This window comes from Nesoenas mayeri (genome assembly GCF_963082525.1).
Source record: "Nesoenas mayeri genome assembly, chromosome: Z".
Taxonomy (NCBI): Eukaryota; Metazoa; Chordata; class Aves; order Columbiformes; family Columbidae; genus Nesoenas; species Nesoenas mayeri.
Window position 1 is genome coordinate 4,774,360 of NC_137542.1, and position 19,458 is coordinate 4,793,817.

General features: G+C 51.6%; 1 protein-coding gene across 1 annotated transcript; it reads left to right on the forward strand.

Annotated features, from left to right (window-relative positions):
- Positions 1 to 1,383: 1,383 nt before the first annotated feature.
- On the forward strand, positions 1,384 to 2,496 carry LOC308051624 (inositol 1,4,5-trisphosphate receptor-interacting protein-like 1; the record flags this gene model as incomplete). Its single annotated transcript, XM_080362183.1, has 1 exon — positions 1,384 to 2,496. The coding sequence occupies one exon, from the start codon at positions 1,384 to 1,386 to the stop codon at positions 2,494 to 2,496; it is 1,113 nt and encodes a 370-aa protein (XP_080218309.1).
- Positions 2,497 to 19,458: the final 16,962 nt, after the last annotated feature.

Below are 19,458 nucleotides of genomic sequence, written 5' to 3' on the forward strand. Positions count from 1 at the left end.
CACAATTTCCACCATCACCCATCCCGGGGTGTCGTGAAGGCAACAAGGGCCCATCCATGACCACCAGAGCAGCGGCCAGCAGCAAGGGAGCTGATCCCATCTCATGGGATAGGATGTCAGGGAGCAAAGCATCCATGGGTCACATCACCCAGTTTTATACTTGGCAAGGGTCTGGGGGGCTTCCGTCTGCTTGGTAAACAGAACCCTGGCAGTGCTGTCCGGCTCGGGGGCTCTGTACATTGTCAGCGTTGGCTTTGGCTGCCAGGGGCAGCTGCGAGTGGCTGGGCCAGGGTGGTCCGGACGGGCAGGGCCGGCGGGCGTGCCTGTGACGCGCTCTGGCGCCTGTGACATCACAAGGGACCAGTCCCCACGGGGCGATTATCAGGGGCGCCAGCAGCAGCGCTGCCTCAGTCCGGCCTGGGCCAGCGGTGAGTGCGCAGGCGGGGGAGGCCGGGCTGGACGGGGCCGGGGCAGAAACGCGGCCCCCGGGGCTGGGCTCTCACCCTGCATGGAGGGCCCGGCCGCTCGCGGGAGCACCTTGGCCAGGGCACGGAGCGGCCGCCACCGGGGCCGGGGCAGCCCTTGCTGCCTCCCAGCTGCCTCGGCCCCGTTCCTACCTGCCCCCAGCTCCTGGCGGCCCCCGGCCCCTCTCCCCCTTCACCTGCCCCCTCCCTCCCGCCCAGCCCCACTCAGCCCCTTCTCTCCCTTCTCCTGCAGGACATGGCTCTCTTGGACCTTTTCGTCGGGCTTTTTCAAATTCTTACCCTCAACGTGCAGTTGGTGGGCTATGAGCTGGATGAGGAGACGCACGAGCGCATGGAGCAGCGTGCGCAGATGATGAAACAGGAGATGACTCGGCTGTGGCAGGAGATAGAGGAGAGGAGCCGGGAGCAGAGCAGCCAGGAGCAGAGCGGCTTTGCCTGGCCATCCCTGCTCCTCTCTGCCTTGCAACACTGGCTGTGCTGGGCCGTTGCTGCAGTCCTGGTCCTGCTCCTTGTGCTCTGCTGCTGTCTCAGGAAATGGAGCCGTGAGCCAGAGAGAGAAGAGGAGAGCTCTGCTGAAGAGGTAGGGGAGGAGAAACAGGAAGGAGAGAATGAGGATGCAAATGAAGCCGTAGAAGCAAGTGATCATGCAAATGAAGCTGAAGAGAATGATAATGCAAATGAAGACGATGAAGGCAACGATGATGCAAACGAAGCTCAGGAAGAGCATGATGATGCAAATGAACCTGGAGAAGAAAATGACGATGCAAATGAAGACGAAGAAGAGAACAATGATGAGAATGAAGATGAAGATGAGAATGATGATGAAAATGAAGATGAGGAAGAGAATGATGAGGAAGAGGAAGACGAAGAAGGAGATGATAATGCAAATGACCCGGGAATGTTTTTTGACGAAGACATGCAGTGGCTAGTTCGGGGCCTGGAGAGAGATTACAAGTCTGTGAGGAGCTTTATGGAAATCTTCATCCATGTCTACCAGTATATCTTCTCCAACACCTCTTTCCCAGTGCTGGAAAAAGCCATCGAGGTGGGCAGTGCCTTTGAAGGTTGGAGTCCCCGTGAGGAAGACGTCACCTACCGCCTGATTTTGCCCCTGAAGCCTCCCCGTGGACACATCTTCCACCTGGAGCCAGGCCCCGTGTGGCCAATGAGGAACTTTCGCATCCGGGTGGAGTTGGTGTGTACCTGTGAGATGGAGCAGCCGGCAGGAGAGACACGTTGCTTCCTCCACGACCCCGAGCAAGAGCACGGGAGGAATGCAGCCTTCAGCATCCTCGACGACCTCTGCACTGCCTCCTACCTAGATGCGCAGAAAACTGCGCGCTATTTCCAGATGTTCCTGAGACGTTCCTGGAGGGCAATGCATCTCTCAGCCATACGCCGCCTAACAGTGCTGCCCTCCGACCGCTCCTGCAAATTCTGTGTGACAAATCGCCGGGGGAAAAGGATTTTCATTGAGTTGATGTTTGGGGTGCAAGAAGGCGACTCGGACATCTTTGTGAGCAGCCAGTATACAGAGGCTGCCTACACTCCAAACACCATGTGGCCAGAGACCTATGCTGTGGCAGAGATGAAGTTCTTCAGGTATATTGCCAGAAAGGCACATCCTGACACCTCCTACCTCAGATGCCTGCAGCTCTGTGTCCGCTGCCTGCTGGGCAGAGACTTTTCCACCTATACGCTGAAGACAGTTATGATGCACGTGCTGACCGCCCTGCCGCTGTCAACCTGGCACAGGAGGTATTTCTGGGAATGGCTGAGCACCATCCTGCACTACCTGCAAAGATGTCTGCACGAGAAACGCCTGAACCACTTCTTCATTGGCAATGAGAATGTGCCTGAGGAGATCATCTTGCCTCAGGAATTGCGCACGGCTGAACCCTTCAACCTCTTCCAGCACCTGACGCAGAATCCTTACGCCTCTGCGCACGCAAAGCTTGAGTTTGAGGAGCTGCGAAAACGGGTTCATAGGATGCTTCTCGACGGACACTGAAAGAGGTCATCCTGCTCAGAGCTGTGTCTGCGCAGGTCACAGCTGCTGGCAGACGACCGTGTCTTCCGGGAAGAAGAAAGACAGGAGAATGCAGGGCACGGGAAAGGAAGGAAAGAGTGCTGCACCTTTCCTGCCCAGCAAAAGCGCATCCTGGGGAGTGGGACACCATGCAGCTGAAGAGGCCATCACGAGGAGTCTTGTGACAGGGACTCCACTACCACCCGCACAGCAACTGCCCTCTCTCTTTCTTCAACGACATCCATTCCATTCCTTCTGGGAGCTTTACCACGTGCAAAGCTGCCCAGAAGCGTTGTGTTTGAATAAAGCTTGTGTTGTGAGTTCTTGCGTCGCTTTTGTGGGGATCGTGGGCATAAGGTGCTGACTGCTCAGCTGCCGCAGAGCCAGGGAGCGTTGTGCAGAAGAGCTGATGGGATGGGCTGTGGTTTCTCTGATTCTGTAAATCAGGCTCCTCCTTGCGTCCATGCTTCCTCATCGGGGCAATGAGAACAACTCATCAGCCTCCGGAAGGTGGTCCATCCAGTGCAGCAGAGGGAGCAGAGGACGCAGGAGCAGAGTGCCGTGGCCTTGGGAGCACTGTGCTTTTCTGCCTTGCAGCAGTGGCAGCTCTAGTCTTTGTCCTGCTCTTTGGGCTCTGCTGGCGGCTAGAGAAAAGGAGCTGTGCCTGTGTCGCTATGAATGAGGAGGAGAGATCCAGCAGCAACACAGCGCAGGAGAAGGAAGAGGAGACAGGGCTGAGCAACACGAGGAAGAGGAAAGTGAAGAAGATCCCTTTGATGATAGTCATTTGAGCAGGGTTTCTGAAAAGCACATTCAGTATCCAGTGCCGAACATGGCCAGCAAGTGCCAGGTGGCAGAGGAAGTAGAGGTGACTTCCTCCACGTTTTCAGATTGCTCTTCTTCAATAGTTTCTTCCTCACACTGCAGCCAATCATTGAGGCGGGCAGCACTTGCGAAGGCTGGAATCCTCATGGGAACCATGTTGTCTACCCCCTGCTTGTGCCCCTGCATCCTGCCCTTGGCCGTTCCTTCCACCTCGACCTGAGCATCGTGGAGCAGGTGCTGGCAAGAGACCCCTGCAACCATGTGGAGCTGCAGCATGCCTGGATGAGGAAACATCTGGTGGAGAATGTGCTGAGCATGTGCATATCCCTGAGGACACACTGAGTAAATATCGCCCTGCGTCACCCCTCTTCCACGTTATGGTGCTGCCCTTCTCCCGCTAATGCAATCTTCAGCTAGATGACTGCTTCAACAGGACTGTTTGCGTTTTGTGGACGATCGGCGGGGAGGAAGGCAAGTCGGACATCCTCCTGAGCATTTGGTAGGCCGAGGCGGCTTTACTGGTGTTGCTTTCTCTCTGATAGGACTGTGCTTTTTCAAGTAGCATTTGGTCATCTCATGATGTCATACTCATCCTTCATGGGTCCTTAGGACTTTTCATCTCTACGTTTTGGTTTCGCTTGTCTTTAGCAGGAATTGTATACTCCTTTACAGCAGCTAGAACAAACACATGAAAGTTGCCTGCCTCTTTCTGTCTAGATATTTATCACACACAGTTTGGCAATATTCAAGTCATTGTATTTATAGTGTTCCTTTTATCCCCTCTTTCCGGCAGCGGACAGTAAACACCCCCAACTGTGGCACGCCTCCTGCCCAAGGCACATGTCAAGGCATCTTTTATACTCCCTCTCTTCTAACTCTGAAATTAGTTTCTGTCCCAAAAAAGGAATACTATGCTGGGTAGGACTCCTTTTTTGAACATGAGGATTTTAAAGATACACATGTCCTGGTTTTGTTAAAAACAAGACCCATTCTCTTCTAGTGATTTTTCTTTCAGCTAAGTTCTTCTAGGCAGCTGTACTTTTCTGAGTTTTAGCCTGCGTATTTTTCCTCGGATGCTGTACTGGGTGCTGATAAGAAGACCAAGGGAATGCTGAAGAAGCTCGTGTTTAGATTTATTATCATGGTAGCCAAGAAAGACTGATAAGTTTTCCCACATTCCGTCGTGAGAGGGGCGTGTTTGAGGAGGGGTGCATGGAACAGGTGACTTAAATTGACCAATTAAGTATTCCATCCCATAACTGTCATATCCCCTTAAATAAGAGGGTGATCACGAGGGTCACTCTCTCTTCAACCAAGGCCGGCATCTAGAGAGGACCCTGTCTGTCTGCCTTGGATGTACAGGCCTCAGGCCCTGCATCCCTGCAACCGGTTTCCAGTTTGCTTTGCAGTCCCACCCGTGACTTCCAGGGGTCTGAGCTGCAGCTGCTGGAGCCGCCAGCTCCGCACACCCAGCTCCATCGCTGCTGGAGTGACGCCAGCTCCACATCGAGCATTCGAGATTGGTTTTGTATATATTGTACCTATATTCTCTTTCTATTAGTAGCATTAGTAAAAGCCTTTAAAACCTTTCAACTTGAAGTCTAAGTCTCTCTTCCTTCCTCCTTATCTTTCCTATCATCTCACTGTTGTACAGGAAGTGGGTGGCGGGAGGTGAAGGCGGTAACACAGTCCAGATGGGTTCACGTGTAGGAGGTAGGAACCACTCTGCTGCCAGGCGGTTGTACATATTACAGATGGAAGACCTAACTACTCTCAGTGGCCGTTCCCACCAACTTTGCTGCAAACCCTGCTCGTAATCCTGTTGCAAGAGTGTGGCAGAATGCAAACCCCCCTCTCTCCCCCTCTCAGCCCTCTCTCTCCCTCCCTCCTTCAGTAAGGAGGAGTGGGCACATCTCCCTCTCTCCCGGATACTAGAGGCTAATATCTTCTTTTGTTTGGCCCCAGAGCACCCTGGCCAGGGCCATTAGAAGGGAGTGCCGAAGCTGCAGTGAGCCGCTGGGCGCCCACACCCAGGGTGGGGGATGTTTTTGGGAGGCTTCTGGGGCACCCACAGCCAGTGTGGGGGTGCAGAGAAGCTTCTAGAATGCCTACAGTCAGATCTGATCAGCCAATGAAAACGAGATTCTCATCGAGACTCCGCCCATTGTTGCGGGTCTCTTGGAGCACGAGCAAGTTGCTGCCGCCAAGAGCCTGCCCCCCAACCCCGAGACTGAGACTCTGCTTGCCTTGCCGCCACGTGTGTAAGTACGTGTATCTCTTTAAAATAAGCCTGCACCCTGTTCAGGCAAGTGTGTATTCGTCTCGGAATCAGGGCTGGCTCCGGCACTGTTTTGAGTGAAGCCACGTGCATGCACTCTGTGGACCGACTGTTGTAGTAGTTGCTGCCCCTTAATAATTTTCCTCAACTGATACCCAAACCTTTATTTAAGTCACTTTGGAGTACTAAAACTCTGTTTCTCACTGGTTTAATAAAAGTGGTTTTGGACCCTGTTGTCCCTTAAACTAACCTCGGGTTACCTCCGTGACAATTTTGGCGCAGCTAGCAGGCTATCAGATACGGAGGAATTATTCAGAGGCTTGAGTAATATCTCTGCAGTACCCTGGGGTCCTGCCGTTATATGGATTGTGGTGTGTTTCAGTTTGGGTGTTTGCTTAAAGGTAGCACAGGATCTGTGTAAACTTAAGCACCGAATGGAGGAAAACCTTTCACGGGAAAGTTAACAATTTGACTCTCTAATACAGGACTTTTCGCGGCAAAGCACACAATCGGATTATTTAGAACAGAGATTTGTCTTGTTAGAACAGAAACTTGTTTTTTTGGAACAAAAACTTGAGGTTTTGTTAATTAATATAAGAGCTTCCTCTAGTGATTCCCCAGCTCAGGCGTGCCCCTCCGCCCTCCCGCCTCTCGATAAAGATCCTGATTCTGAAAACAGTGTTGATGAAGGGAGGGTAGAAACAAAGGACGTGTGTCATCTTATTAGAACTGAGACACATACGGATGGACGAGGCAGAAATCCACGCACGGCTACCCATAGCACGCCATATTCAGGATTGGAGCTAGGAGATTTACAAACTAGATTCTCACGCAAGCCAGGCGAGACAGAGACTGAATATCTTTGGCACGTTTCACTTACCAGGGGTGATAGGATATTACTGAGTAAGGACGGGGCCACAGGCTTCTGGGGCCCAGGGGTATTTTTAAGTGATGGTCTGGATGGTAATCAGTCCATCACATCTTGTGTAGCTTACTGGGCTGGTGGTATAGATCCCAAGGAACGTGGGGAGCCAGTTGCAATTGTTATAAAGGGTTTATCAGATCTTGCCGAGGGAGTTCAAAAGGCAGCTTGTATACAAGCAACGTATGAAAGAGGCCGGGAGTCCCCCCGCTATAGCGGCGACAGTGGATCCGGTCCACCTTCAGCTGCTTATTAAAGGATTACCGGCTGCCTTAAAAATATATGTCCAGTCCCTTAAGGAAAAAATTCAGGGGGCTATTGATCGTAATAAGCAAAATCCCCGAAGTCCTCCGCAACATGTATTAACCTGGGTGGAAATTTTACACAATGTGGTTACACATGGGCGCGAGATGGGGTGGGTAGACCCGAGCGGCAGATGTATCATGACACAACTGGGACAAGCGATTAGCACAAGCTGTCTTCCTTGTCAATAACCACTGGGGAAGCTATGGAAGCCCCAAAATCAAGGCGTTCTGTCCTGCAAAGCCATTGACAGTCAGCAACTTGACAACCAACACAGAGGAAGAACAGCCCCCAAAAACACAAGTGGGCCAGCCTGTCATGGTGAAATTACCCTCTATTGGTATTGTGCCCATGACTCTAGCAAAACCCAGAGGGTTATATGCCTGGGAAGCCCTTGATGAGAATGGGAAAACCCACCGTATTAGTGCTCGGTGGATAGTTCCAGATTACTAACCGTGAAAGCCCCCCGGGACCGAGGTCTGTTCTTGTGTTTTCTTGCAGGGCGAAGGAAGATGACAGCGTGGAAGAGGATCCAGATGCCTACAGGGCCTTGGTGAGGTGCCTGAGCAGGGACAGGCTGAGGAACTGTCAGCTGGCTCTGGGAATCCGTCACGCTGGCTCTGGGCATGTTGTCTGGAGGCTTTGTGCACAGGAGCCGACCCAGGGGAGTGCAAGAGCTCCTGCAGATATCTTGTACAGACCCTGTTCTGGCAGCTTCAAACGGAGCCTTTTCTCCAGGGGAGCTGGATCCCTTCTGAGTCCAAAGCGCAGGAAATGTGTGGAAACGGTCACCCTGGTGTAGCTGCTCCGTCACTGTGCTCTGCTGAGCAACTTCAAACAAAGGCCAAGTATATCAAAGGAGGAGAGAAGAGACTTCCCTGATGAGGTTTAGATGACTGACCCATGTCAGTGGGCTCATGCCAAGTGGCCTTAGATGGCCGGGGGACCCTTGGGTGCTGTGACAGGTGTCGCTCTGCCCTTGAACAGTTCCTCTCATGGAGGAAGGGCAAAGCCCCAGCACCTCTTCCTTGGGTGACCCACATTTCAGCAAGGCCTCCGGTGGCATTTAACAAGCTGTGGTTATGATTCGGCTGCGCTGGGAATGGGTAGCGATGTGGTTGGTTATTTCAAATGCAAACGTGAGCCTTCCCTCTGCCTTTCTTGTTTACTTCTTTAGCCAGGCAGAGGCGCAGTGGTTGGTTTAGAAAGGTGGACAAGTGTCCCTTGGTTGTTGCTGTAGTAATCCCCTTATTTTCAGTTCCCTTGCTCACGACACTCGAGAACTTGCTCTTTGAGTTTTGCTTTTCTTGACATTTCTGGATTTGACTGGTCAGCTGTCGATGGTACGCACCAAGCAGTAACAGTGTAGAAACATTCAGGGCTCTAGCACTGGGTACTTTTTCTGCCTCTATGCTGGAGTTAAGGAAGGGCACAGGAATGGGCACATGAAGGAACTGTGACTGATGTTTGGACTCAATAATTACCTCGGGCAATTGTTGATTGTTGTAATTATGTCAATTCTATTTTTGATTGTTGTAATTACTTCAATTCTATTGTTCATTGTTATTAATAGCTGTTTTGCAGGGGTAAGTCAACACATGAGATGTGGTGATCCACAGTGGACATTAAGGCTCACCGGCAGAAGTGTCCCCTTTTTACTTTGGAGTCAAGAGGTGGCTGCTACAGTAATCCAGAGTTATAGCAGATCATGACTGTAGTCACAGGGTGCCACACAAGAGTGTGGCAGAATGCAAACCCCCCCCTGCTCCCCCTTCCTCCTTCAGTAGGCGCCAGTGAGCCGCTGGGCGCCTGCGGCCAGTGTGGGGGATGTTTGGAGGCTTCAGGGGCACCCACAGACAGTGTGCGGATGCAGAGAAGCTTCTAGAATGCCTACAGTCAGATCTGATCAGCCAATGAAAACAGGACTCTCGTCGAGACTCCGCCCATTGTCGCGGGTCTCTTGGAGCACGAGCAAGTTGCTGCCGCCGAGAGCCCCCCCGTCCCCCGAGACTGAGACTCCGCTTGCCGTGCTGCCACGTGTGTAAGTACGTGTATCTCTTTAAAATAATCCCGCACCCTGTTCAGGCAAGTGTGTATTCGTCTCGGACTCAGGGCTGGCTCCGGCATTGTTTTGAGTGAAGCCACGTGCACGCACTCTGTGGACTGCATGTTGTAATAGTTGCTGCCCCTTAATAATTTTCCTCAACTGATACCCGAACCTTTATTTAAGTCACTTTGGAGTGCTAAAACCCTGTTTCTCACCGGTTTAATAAAAGTTGTTTTGGACCCTGCTGTCCCTTAAACTAACCTCGGGGTGCCTCCGTGACAAAGAGGGACAAGCTCAGACAGGCAGCAGAGCTCCTGTGGGCTTTCTGGGTTGGTGTAGCTTTTTCTTAGCACTTGAGTAGACTCAAAGGAACTGCTGTGTTTTGGGAGGGGGTTAGTGGTGAATATAGAGGAAAACAATACATGGAACTGAAAGGGAGAAATAAACTTAACAGCTGAGTCAATTATACTGTTAAGTAGGGATCTTTTCTTGTATCAGGACTGGGGAACACTGGGGATCATCCTCCATAAGTGCTCCAAAGACTGGGCACTCTTGCGTTGCTTGTATTCCTATAATTATTACGTATGCATTCCAATTTTTGGAAATTTTGACACAGTCCCTAAGTGCCATGTCTACACATCTTTTGGCTACCTCCAGCCACTGTGCCTCCAGCACTTCTCTGGGTATCTTCTCTGAATGCTCATTAACCCTTTGAATGTAGAACTTTTTCCTGAGAGCCCAGCCAAACTTCCTCTGGAGAAACTTGAGCCCATTTCCTCTCTTCCTATCACTTGATACCTGGCAAAAGAGACCAACCCCCACCTCGCCACAACCTCCTTTCAGGCAGCTGCACACAGTGATAAGGTCTCCCCTCAGCCTCCTTTTCTCCAGGCTGAACTCCCCCAGGTCCCTCAGCTGCTCCCATCACACTTGTGCTCCAGACCCTTCGCCAGCCTCATTGCCCTTCTCTGAATGCATTCTAGCACCTCAAGGTCTTTCCTGTAGTGAGGGGCCCAAAACTGGCCCCTGGGTTTTAGGTGCGACTTCAGCAGGGCCGAGTACAGGAGGATGATTACTTCCCTCATCCTGCTGGATGCTATATTGCTGATACAAGCCAGGATGCTGTTGGCCTTCTTGGCCATCTGGGCACGCTCCCAGCCCACGTTCAGCTAGCTGTCAATGTCTTTTTCTGCTGGGCAGCTTTCCAGCCACTCTTTCCTGAGCCTGTCGTGTTGTATGAGGTGGTTATGACTCAAGTCCAGGACCCAGAACTCAGCCTTGTTGAACCTCCTACAGCTGGCCTCGGCCCATAGATCCAGCCAGTCTAGATGTCTCTCTAGAGCCTTTCTACCCTCATGCACACCAACAATCCCACCCAACGTGGTGTCACCTGCAAACATACTGACCATGCACTGGGCTGCAGCTCCCACTTTGCCCTTCTCCAGTTTGGAGCACCCAGGAATTGAAATAAAGGTGGAGGAAGAGGAGGAGCAGGATTTGAGTGTGCCCCATGCAGGCTGCTAGTCAGACCATGAGGCTCTATGAACTACAAGCATCACTGCCATAAACAGGACGGACAGTCAGCACCTGTCATTAAAAAAATTGTGCTTCAAGCCTGTGCAGCCTAGAATTATCTATTGTCCCCTCCAAGTTTATTGGGACTGAATATTCACTACAGAGAGACTGGAGGGGAAAAGGGTAGATATTGATCTGAACATACCTCCCCAGCACATCTGTGACTCTTCAGGTCTTCTAGTCTCTAAGATATAGAATCATAGAATAGTTGGGCTTTGAAGGGAGCTTCAAAGGTCATCTAATTCAATGCCTACCCTGAGCAGGGACATCTTCACCCAGATCAGGTTGCTCAGAGTCCCATCCAGCCTGGCCTGGGATGTCTTCAGGGATGAGGTATCTACCACCCCTATCAGCAATCTCTGACAGAATTTTTCCACTCTCATTGTAAAAGGTTTCTTCCTCATGTCTTCAAAGTGTAGTCTGGCTCTGAGCAGTTGTGTTACCCTGAAGATTAATTTTATGAGCAACCTGGTTGAAAGACTAATTCATATGACACAATTACAGCTAAAATAAGTTCAAATGCCAAAGTTGTCTTAATACACATCTTAACTATTGCACAGAGGCTGCTTCTTCATCTGTTTTCATCTTGAGACAATCTAATTGCATGCAATGGAATTAGTTACTTTGAGAATGGGAAAGATCATACTCATGAATACCAATCCGCAGCCCTTATTATACTGAATACCATAACCTTTTTCTATTCCTATTGCATTAAAGTATCTTTAACTGGTTATGCAGGATCTCAGCCTGCTATGTGATCCTGTTACCTTCAGGCATAATTGCAAATGAGACAAGAAATCTCAGCTGCACTGCCCCTCATAATGATATTCATTCTTTTTCCAATGTTAATTATTCCTTGCAGTTGACAATGAAGCACAAAGACCTAAGAGTTGATTTTCAGTGTAATGAAAAACCAGTACATGCTCATATGTTCCATGTTACGTTGCTTATTTACGTCGAAAATCACTATTTTGAGATTCTCTATAAATACTTAAAAGCCAGACACTAAATAAAAGGTGAGAACAAAAGACACATAGAAAAACATCAGATTTGTGTGCAAACCAAAGAGGATGTGCCACAAGCTGTGCTCAGAGAAAGCAGTAACTGAGTAGAAACATCATAGGTTTGCTTTCGTACCTTTGATGGTGCTTATCTATGTACTTATGAGGGTACTTATCTATGATGTCAGATACTGGGGGGTTTCCCAGAGGTGAAAGAGGCTCCAGGATGCAGATGCGATTGTCCTGGAATAGAGAACTGAGAGCACTGCGTAACAGGCAGGATCCAGGAGAAGGCGGGCAAGCAAAGCTGAGCCGCCCACTGCCCGCACTAGAAGCAAGGCCACCAGGAAAGGGGCACAGCTGGGGCAGACTAGCATCCAGGCAGATCACTTAGGCTATTGCATGCCATTAGCATCATGCTTCCTATTTAAGGAGAATCGGGATCTTCCGGCTAGTGTCAGAGCTGGCATGGAGACCTGTTTGGAGGAGTTCTGGTTGGGAGGTTCTTTATTTCAGTCTTTTACCATTCTGCCGGTTTGCAGAGGCCTTTCTGCCTCTTTCTCTCTTCTCTCTCTGGGATGGCTTGTTCTGGACGAGGGTGCTGCTTCCTTGGACGGGCTGCTCGGTGCAGACAGAGTTCAAGAGGAATTGCACTGGTTGCCTTTTATGTTTTATTTGCATTTTATATACATTCTTTTTACTAGCGGTGTATTAGTGATCATTTGCTATTTTATTAAACTGTGTTTGTTTCATTCCACGAGTTCCTCCCTTCCCTTTCATGTCTCTCCCCTACTTGGGGATGGGAGGAGCAGGGGAGTCAACAAGTGGCTATCGTGGCTCTATTGCTAGCTGGAGTTTCACCATGACCTGGAGCTGCGAGATCGCTCACGAGACTGCTCATCACGTTTGCGAGGCTCACAGCTGACTGCAGGCGACAACTTCATACCATAGGGACATGGTGTGGAGACTCTCACAACTGTGGCGGTGATTTCACATGGGAAAAGAAACTCCTTGGCAGCTCCACCTGCAGCAGGACCAAGAGAGAGGCACCGCTGATGTGTCTCCGCGTGTTCACTGGGGTCCAGGAGGAGAATCTGCTGATCCCAGACACACTCCGGGGAGCTGGTACCACAGAGCTGAACATGCCGGACGTGGAGAAACCAGTGCTCTATCGGCAGTGGGAGCTGCCCACTAGAAAAACTGCACCTGGAGACCCTCATCACCCGCAGGAATTGTCTCTTTGGAAGCAACGTCCTCTCTCAGTGGCACAGCAGGAAGAGAGATCCTGCCACAGAGAGGCCCCATCTCCCAGTCACAATTTCCACCATCACCCATCCCGGGGTGTCGTGAAGGCAACAAGGGCCCATCCATGACCACCAGAGCAGCGGCCAGCAGCAAGGGAGCTGATCCCATCTCATGGGATAGGATGTCAAGGAGCAAAGCATCCATGGGTCACATCATCCAGTTTTATACTTGGCAAGGGTCTGGGGGCTTCCGTCTGCTTGGTAAACAGAACCCTGGCAGTGCTGTCCGGCTCGGGGGCTCTGTACATTGTCAGCGTTGGCTTTGGCTGCCAGGGGCAGCTGCGAGTGGCTGGGCCAGGGTGGTCCGGACGGGCAGGCCGGCGGGCGTGCCTGTGACGCGCTCTGGCGCCTGTGACATCACAAGGGACCAGTCCCCACGGGGCGGTTATCAGGGGCGCCAGCAGCAGCGCTGCCTCAGTCCGGCCTGGGCCAGCGGTGAGTGCGCAGGCGGGGGAGGCCGGGCTGGACGGGGCCGGGGCAGAAACGCGGCCCCCGGGGCTGGGCTCTCACCCTGCATGGAGGGCCCGGCCGCTCGCGGGAGCACCTTGGCCAGGGCACGGAGCGGCCGCCACCGGGGCCGGGGCAGCCCTTGCTGCCTCCCAGCTGCCTCGGCCCCGTTCCTACCTGCCCCCAGCTCCTGGCGGCCCCCGGCCCCTCTCCCCCTTCACCTGCCCCCTCCCTCCCGCCCAGCCCCACTCAGCCCCTTCTCTCCCTTCTCCTGCAGGACATGGCTCTCTTGGACCTTTTCGTCGGGCTTTTTCAAATTCTTACCCTCAACGTGCAGTTGGTGGGCTATGAGCTGGATGAGGAGACGCACGAGCGCATGGAGCAGCGTGCGCAGATGATGAAACAGGAGATGACTCGGCTGTGGCAGGAGATAGAGGAGAGGAGCCGGGAGCAGAGCAGCCAGGAGCAGAGCGGCTTTGCCTGGCCATCCCTGCTCCTCTCTGCCTTGCAACACTGGCTGTGCTGGGCCGTTGCTGCAGTCCTGGTCCTGCTCCTTGTGCTCTGCTGCTGTCTCAGGAAATGGAGCCGTCAGCTCAACAATGATGCAAACGAAGCTCAAGAAGAGCGGGATGATGCAAATGAACCTGGAGAAGAAAATGACGATGCAAATGAAGACGAAGAAGAGAACAATGATGAGAATGAAGATGAAGATGAGAATGATGATGAAAATGAAGATGAAGAAGAGAATGATGAGGAAGAGGAAGACGAAGAAGGAGATGATAATGCAAATGACCCGGGAATGTTTTTTGACGAAAACATGCAGCGGCCAGTTCGGGACCTGGAGAGAGATTGCAAGTTTGTGACGAGCTTTGTGGAAATCTTCATCCATGTCTACCAGTGTATCTTCTCCAATACCTCTTTCCCAGTGCTGGAAAAAGCCATCGAGGTGGGCAGTGCCTTTGAAGGTTGGAGTCCCCGTAAGGAAGACGTCACCTACCGCCTGATTTTGCCTCTGAAGCCTCCCCGTGGATACATCTTCCACCTGGAGCCGGGCCCCATGTGGCCAATGAGGAACTTTCGCATCCGGGTGGAGTTGGTGTGTACCTGTGAGATGGAGCAGCCGGCAGGAGAGACACGTTGCTTCCTCCACGACCCCGAGCAAGAGCACGGGAGGAATGCAGCCTTCAGCATCCTCGACGACCTCTGCACTGCCTCCTACCTAGATGCGCAGAAAACTGCGCGCTATTTCCAGATGTTCCTGAGACGTTCCTGGAGGGCTATGCATCTTTCAGCCATACGCCGCCTAACAGTGCTGCCCTCCGACCGCTCCTGCAAATTCTGTGTGACAAATCGCCGGGGGAAAAGGATTTTCATTGAGTTGATGTTTGGGGTGCAAGAAGGCGACTCGGACATCTTTGTGAGCAGCCAGTATACAGAGGCTGCCTACACTCCAAACACCATGTGGCCAGAGACCTATGCTGTGGCAGAGATGAAGTTCTTCAGGTATATTGCCAGAAAGGCACATCCTGACACCTCCTACCTCAGATGCCTGCAGCTCTGTGTCCGCTGCCTGCTGGGCAGAGACTTTTCCACCTATACGCTGAAGACAGTTATGATGCACATGCTGGCCGCCCTGCCGCGGTCAACCTGGCACAGGAGGTATTTCTGGCAATGGCTGAACACCGTCCTGCACTACCTGCAGAGATGTCTGCGCGAGAAACGCCTGAACCACTTCTTCATTGGCAATGAGAACGTGCCTGAGGAGATCATCTTGCCCCAGGAATTGCGCACGGCTGAACCCTTCAACCTCTTCCAGCACCTGACGCAGAATCCTTACGCCTCTGCGCACGCAAAGCTTGAGTTTGAGGAGCTGCGAAAACGGGTTCATAGGATGCTTATTGACGGACGCTGAAAGAGGTCATCCTGCTCAGAGCTGTGTCTGCGCAGGTCACAGCTGCTGGCAGACGACCGTGTCTTCCGGGAAGAAGAAAGACGGGAGAATGCAGGGCACGGGAAGGGAAGGAAAGAATGCCGCACCTTTCCTGCCCAGCAAAAGCGCATCCTGGGGAGTGGGACACCATGCAGCTGAAGAGGCCATCACGAGGAGTCTTGTGACAGGGACTCCACTACCACCCGCACAGCAACTGCGCTCTCTCTCTCTTCAACGGCATCCATTCCATTCCTTCTGGGAGCTTTACCACGTGCAAAGCTGCCCATAAGCGTTGTGTTTGAATAAAGCTTGTGTTGTGAGTTCTTGCGTCGCTTTTGTGGGGATCGTGGGCATAAGGTGCTGACTGCTCAGCTGCCACAGAGCCAGGGAGCGTTGTGCAGAAGAGCTGATGGGATGGGCTGTGGTCTCTCTGCTTCTGTAAATCAGGCTCCTCCTTGCGTCCATGCTTCCTCATCGGGGCAATGAGAACAACTCATCAGCCTCCGGAAGGTGGTCCATCCAGTGCAGCAGAGGGAGCAGAGGACGCAGGAGCAGAGTGCCGTGGCCTTGGGAGCACTGTGCTTTTCTGCCTTGCAGCAGTGGCAGCTCTAGTCTTTGTCCTGCTCTTTGGGCTCTGCTGGCGGCTCGAGAAAAGGAGCTGTGCCTGTGTCGCTATGAATGAGGAGGAGAGATCCAGCAGCAACACAGCGCAGGAGAAGGAAGAGGAGACAGGGCTGAGCAACACGACGAAGAGGAAAGTGAAGAAGATCCCTGTGATGATAGTCATTTGAGCACGGTTTCTGAAAAGCACATTCAGTATCCAGTAACCTCTTCCAGCACCTGGCGCAGAATCCTTACGCCTCTGAGCACGCAAAGCTTGACTTTGAGGAGCTGCCAAGTCGGGTTCATAGGATGCTTCTCGACAGACGCTGAAAGAGGTCATCCTGTGTTAAGGAGTGTCTTAAAGATAAAGGACATGAATTCATGGAGCAGTTGCATGACCAGAGTTTGTTCTAAGAAGTGTTTTGTCCTAATGTTTGTTCTAATAAGAGTTCTGTTCTGATAAGTTAGCGGTTTGTCATGGTTTCGGAGTTTGGCATAACTAGGCCTCGATGCCTCAGGAGGCCTCGGTGGAAGCTGCTGATCGTGAGGGAGCGGCAAGGACACTGTGACCGTGATGGGTCTTGTAAACAACTTCAGGGAGGTGGGAGTTGAGAAGGCGCGAAACTCGCGCGGCTACCTAGCCGCTGGTAGGAGGGTTAAGGCAAATGTAACCTTTGGATCTAAGCCAATCAGCAGGTGACAAGTATGCATAATTATCGTAATCTGTATAAATAGGTGTCATTAACGGCAATAAACTTGAGCAATGCGTTATCACTTCCACTGAGTCGGCCTAGCTTGTTCCTCTACCGCTCACGACTGGCGCCCACACAGGGACCCTCGACAAAAAAGGGACTATTATGGGAGCGGCGGACGCAGAGTAGCACCGGTATCGCAGCAACCGGGGGGTCAAGAGCGACCGAACGCTGGTCACGCGGCGTGTCGTTCCGAAGGCTGAGCCATCCGAAAGGGGTTCGCCGTCCGCAGGGGCTACCAGAAAGGGCTGCAACTGGTGCCAGAATCAGGGAGGCATCAGCGATAATTATAGGGTAAGAGTATATTTCGTATATATAGATATGGATCTCGAGGTAGCCCTAGATTTATTACAGCACTTCTTAGAAAAGCGGGGAGTAGGCTGTACCAAGCATTTAGCGGGATTAGTAACGTTAGGTAAAGTTAAGGGTTGTTTTCAGAATCCGGATTCTCTTTTTGATGTTAGTGAATGGCGAAAACTAGGGGATGTGTTATGGGATATGGTTATAGATGAGGATAAATCAGCAAAGAAACTAATGAAACCATGGCGGGAAGTTGTAAACAATATTAAGCGTTATCAGTTAGAAAATAATTTAGCGGCGGTTGCGACAGAACGATTCGGGGGGGAAGGGAGTGTATCGACAGGAGCACTGCCAGCTAACGACCTGTTGTTTGGGAACAATCGTGTTCCAGTCCCCCCTAGGGGTATGCCCATTACAGTAACTAAGAAAGTAAAAGCTGAAGGTACTGATTCTGTAAGCCCCCCTCCAATCCCCCCGCGACCCTGCACCCCCACAGCTCCTCCGCCGCCTGAGGGGGAGGAGGAAGATGAAACTGTGGGTCCGGTAGCTAAGCTGCCGGGGTCGCAAAGGTGAGCCAGAGTAAATCAGATTAATTGGAGAGAGATAATGAAACAAGCAGCCGAAAATAAACAGTGTGATATCATTGGGGACCTCACTAGCGCCCAAGCTTTTCCTGTTCAGTTTGGAACAGTTGATAATGACACGCTTCAGGGTTTTTATAGCCCGTTGAACTGGAAGTTGTTGTCTCAACTGCGTAGCACAGTGAATGAGTCTGGGTTGCACGGGGAACCCACAAAACAATTACTAAACTGTATCTGGGGGGGAACCCTCCTATGTCAGGAAGATATTAAGGTCATCATGAGGATGATCATGACCCAGTCTCAATTACTGCTCTGGCAAGCGCATTGGCAGCGCTATTGTGAAATATCAGCGCACCACCCTAGAAATCCAAATGATCCCCTTTATGGAGTAACTGTTGAACAATTAACTGGGACGAGGTGGGGGGTTTGTTACTATTGACGCCCAACCTCAGTTAGGGCCGGACGTTTGTCTTGAAGCCATGCGAACGCCTCGATTAGCAATAGGTGCGGTAAAGACCTCCCCCACCCCGCCGTCATACATGGCTATAAAGCAGGGTAGAGAGGAGCCATTTGCGCAATTTATTGACCACGTAACTGCAGCGATAGAACAGACAAACGTACAGAGGTGGATGAAACCAGCACTGCTGAGGCAGTGTGTCCTAGAGAACACTAATCAACCTACAAAGGCCATAATATTAACATTGCCAGGAGATGCAACTATAGAGCAGATGTAAGATCGCATGAGTAGGGTGCCAGTGGGGCCGCAGGCGATGCTAGTGGAGGCAGTGAGGGAGCTAGGGAAAGATCTGATACAGGCCCAGCAGCAAGCCTTTGCAGCCCCAGCCCCCTTGCGCCAAGCTGAGAGGCAACCTTCGACCCTACAACAGCACCAAGTGCCCGTTCCCAGCTCCAACCCGTTCCTGCCAGCTCCTTGCGCCCAGCCACAAGAGGGAGTCTCGGCCTGGACCTGGCAACAGCAGCATGAACTATCTTTGTATATTCGGGGACTCTGAGGTAGTGCCTGCGAAGCCTCATGCCGGGGTCCCTGACACCAGTAAACCACAAGGCCCGCAATGGATCCCAGCTAGATGGACTAAAGCAGTTCTGGACAGCCGACCACCGAGAACATCTGAGGGCGAAGAATCTGCATAAGTGTAATCATCTGAGACTGATATCGGAATTTTCTTAAAATGTGGCAACTTCTGATCATAATGTTAAACGTTTACACAGTTGCAGGGTTTGTAAGTAAGTCTTTGTTCGACCCTCAGGAAAATGTCTGGCTAACCCTTGGGAGAGCTGCCAACACATTACCTTTTGTGCTAGTTTGTCCACCCCAAGTGCACCCTTCGTTACATGTCTCATTGGGGTACCATTGAATAACAGTTCCTATGGCCTCTTTAACCGATCGCTCTCTGAGCAGCAGCGGGAACATTCACGTCCCACTCTGGGACGGAGTGGGCTCAAGGATTTTCTTATTCAGCCTCCATACTGGCAGAAGCCTCCTGATGGGCCCGAGCCACAAGAAACTGAATTAGTAGACTCCTTAAACGCTTCCTATTGTATATTCCTCAACAGCTCGAAGACCCGCTGTGCAGTAGCCGGAAGCTGGCACTGCAACCTTACCGTGACTCCAGTCTCCCCAGTAGGTAATGAGACACAATGGGAGAACCGGTGGTGTCAAAAGGTCCTGCATAATAAGAGTCACCCAGTTGGTGTCTCCCATTTCCCTAAACGTCTGCCTGTGGGGTGGTTTCTTATCTGTGGCAACCGTGCCTGGAATGGTATACCAGCCCGAACGATGGGAGGTCCATGCACGATTGGTCAATTTAGACTAGCTTTGCCACATCATCACCCAAATAGATCTAATCCTGTAAGGTGGAAAAGGGACATTACAGAAACCCTTGATAACACCTGTGATGACAACATACGGCTCTGGAATAAATGGGAAATAATATTTGCGTCATTTTTTACCCCAGGTGTTGCTGCCGCCCAAGCACATAGAAATTTAGAGAGGTTATCTTGTTGGGTAGTAAAACAAGCCAACCTTATGAGTAGAGTGCTTCCAGATTTAGCAGA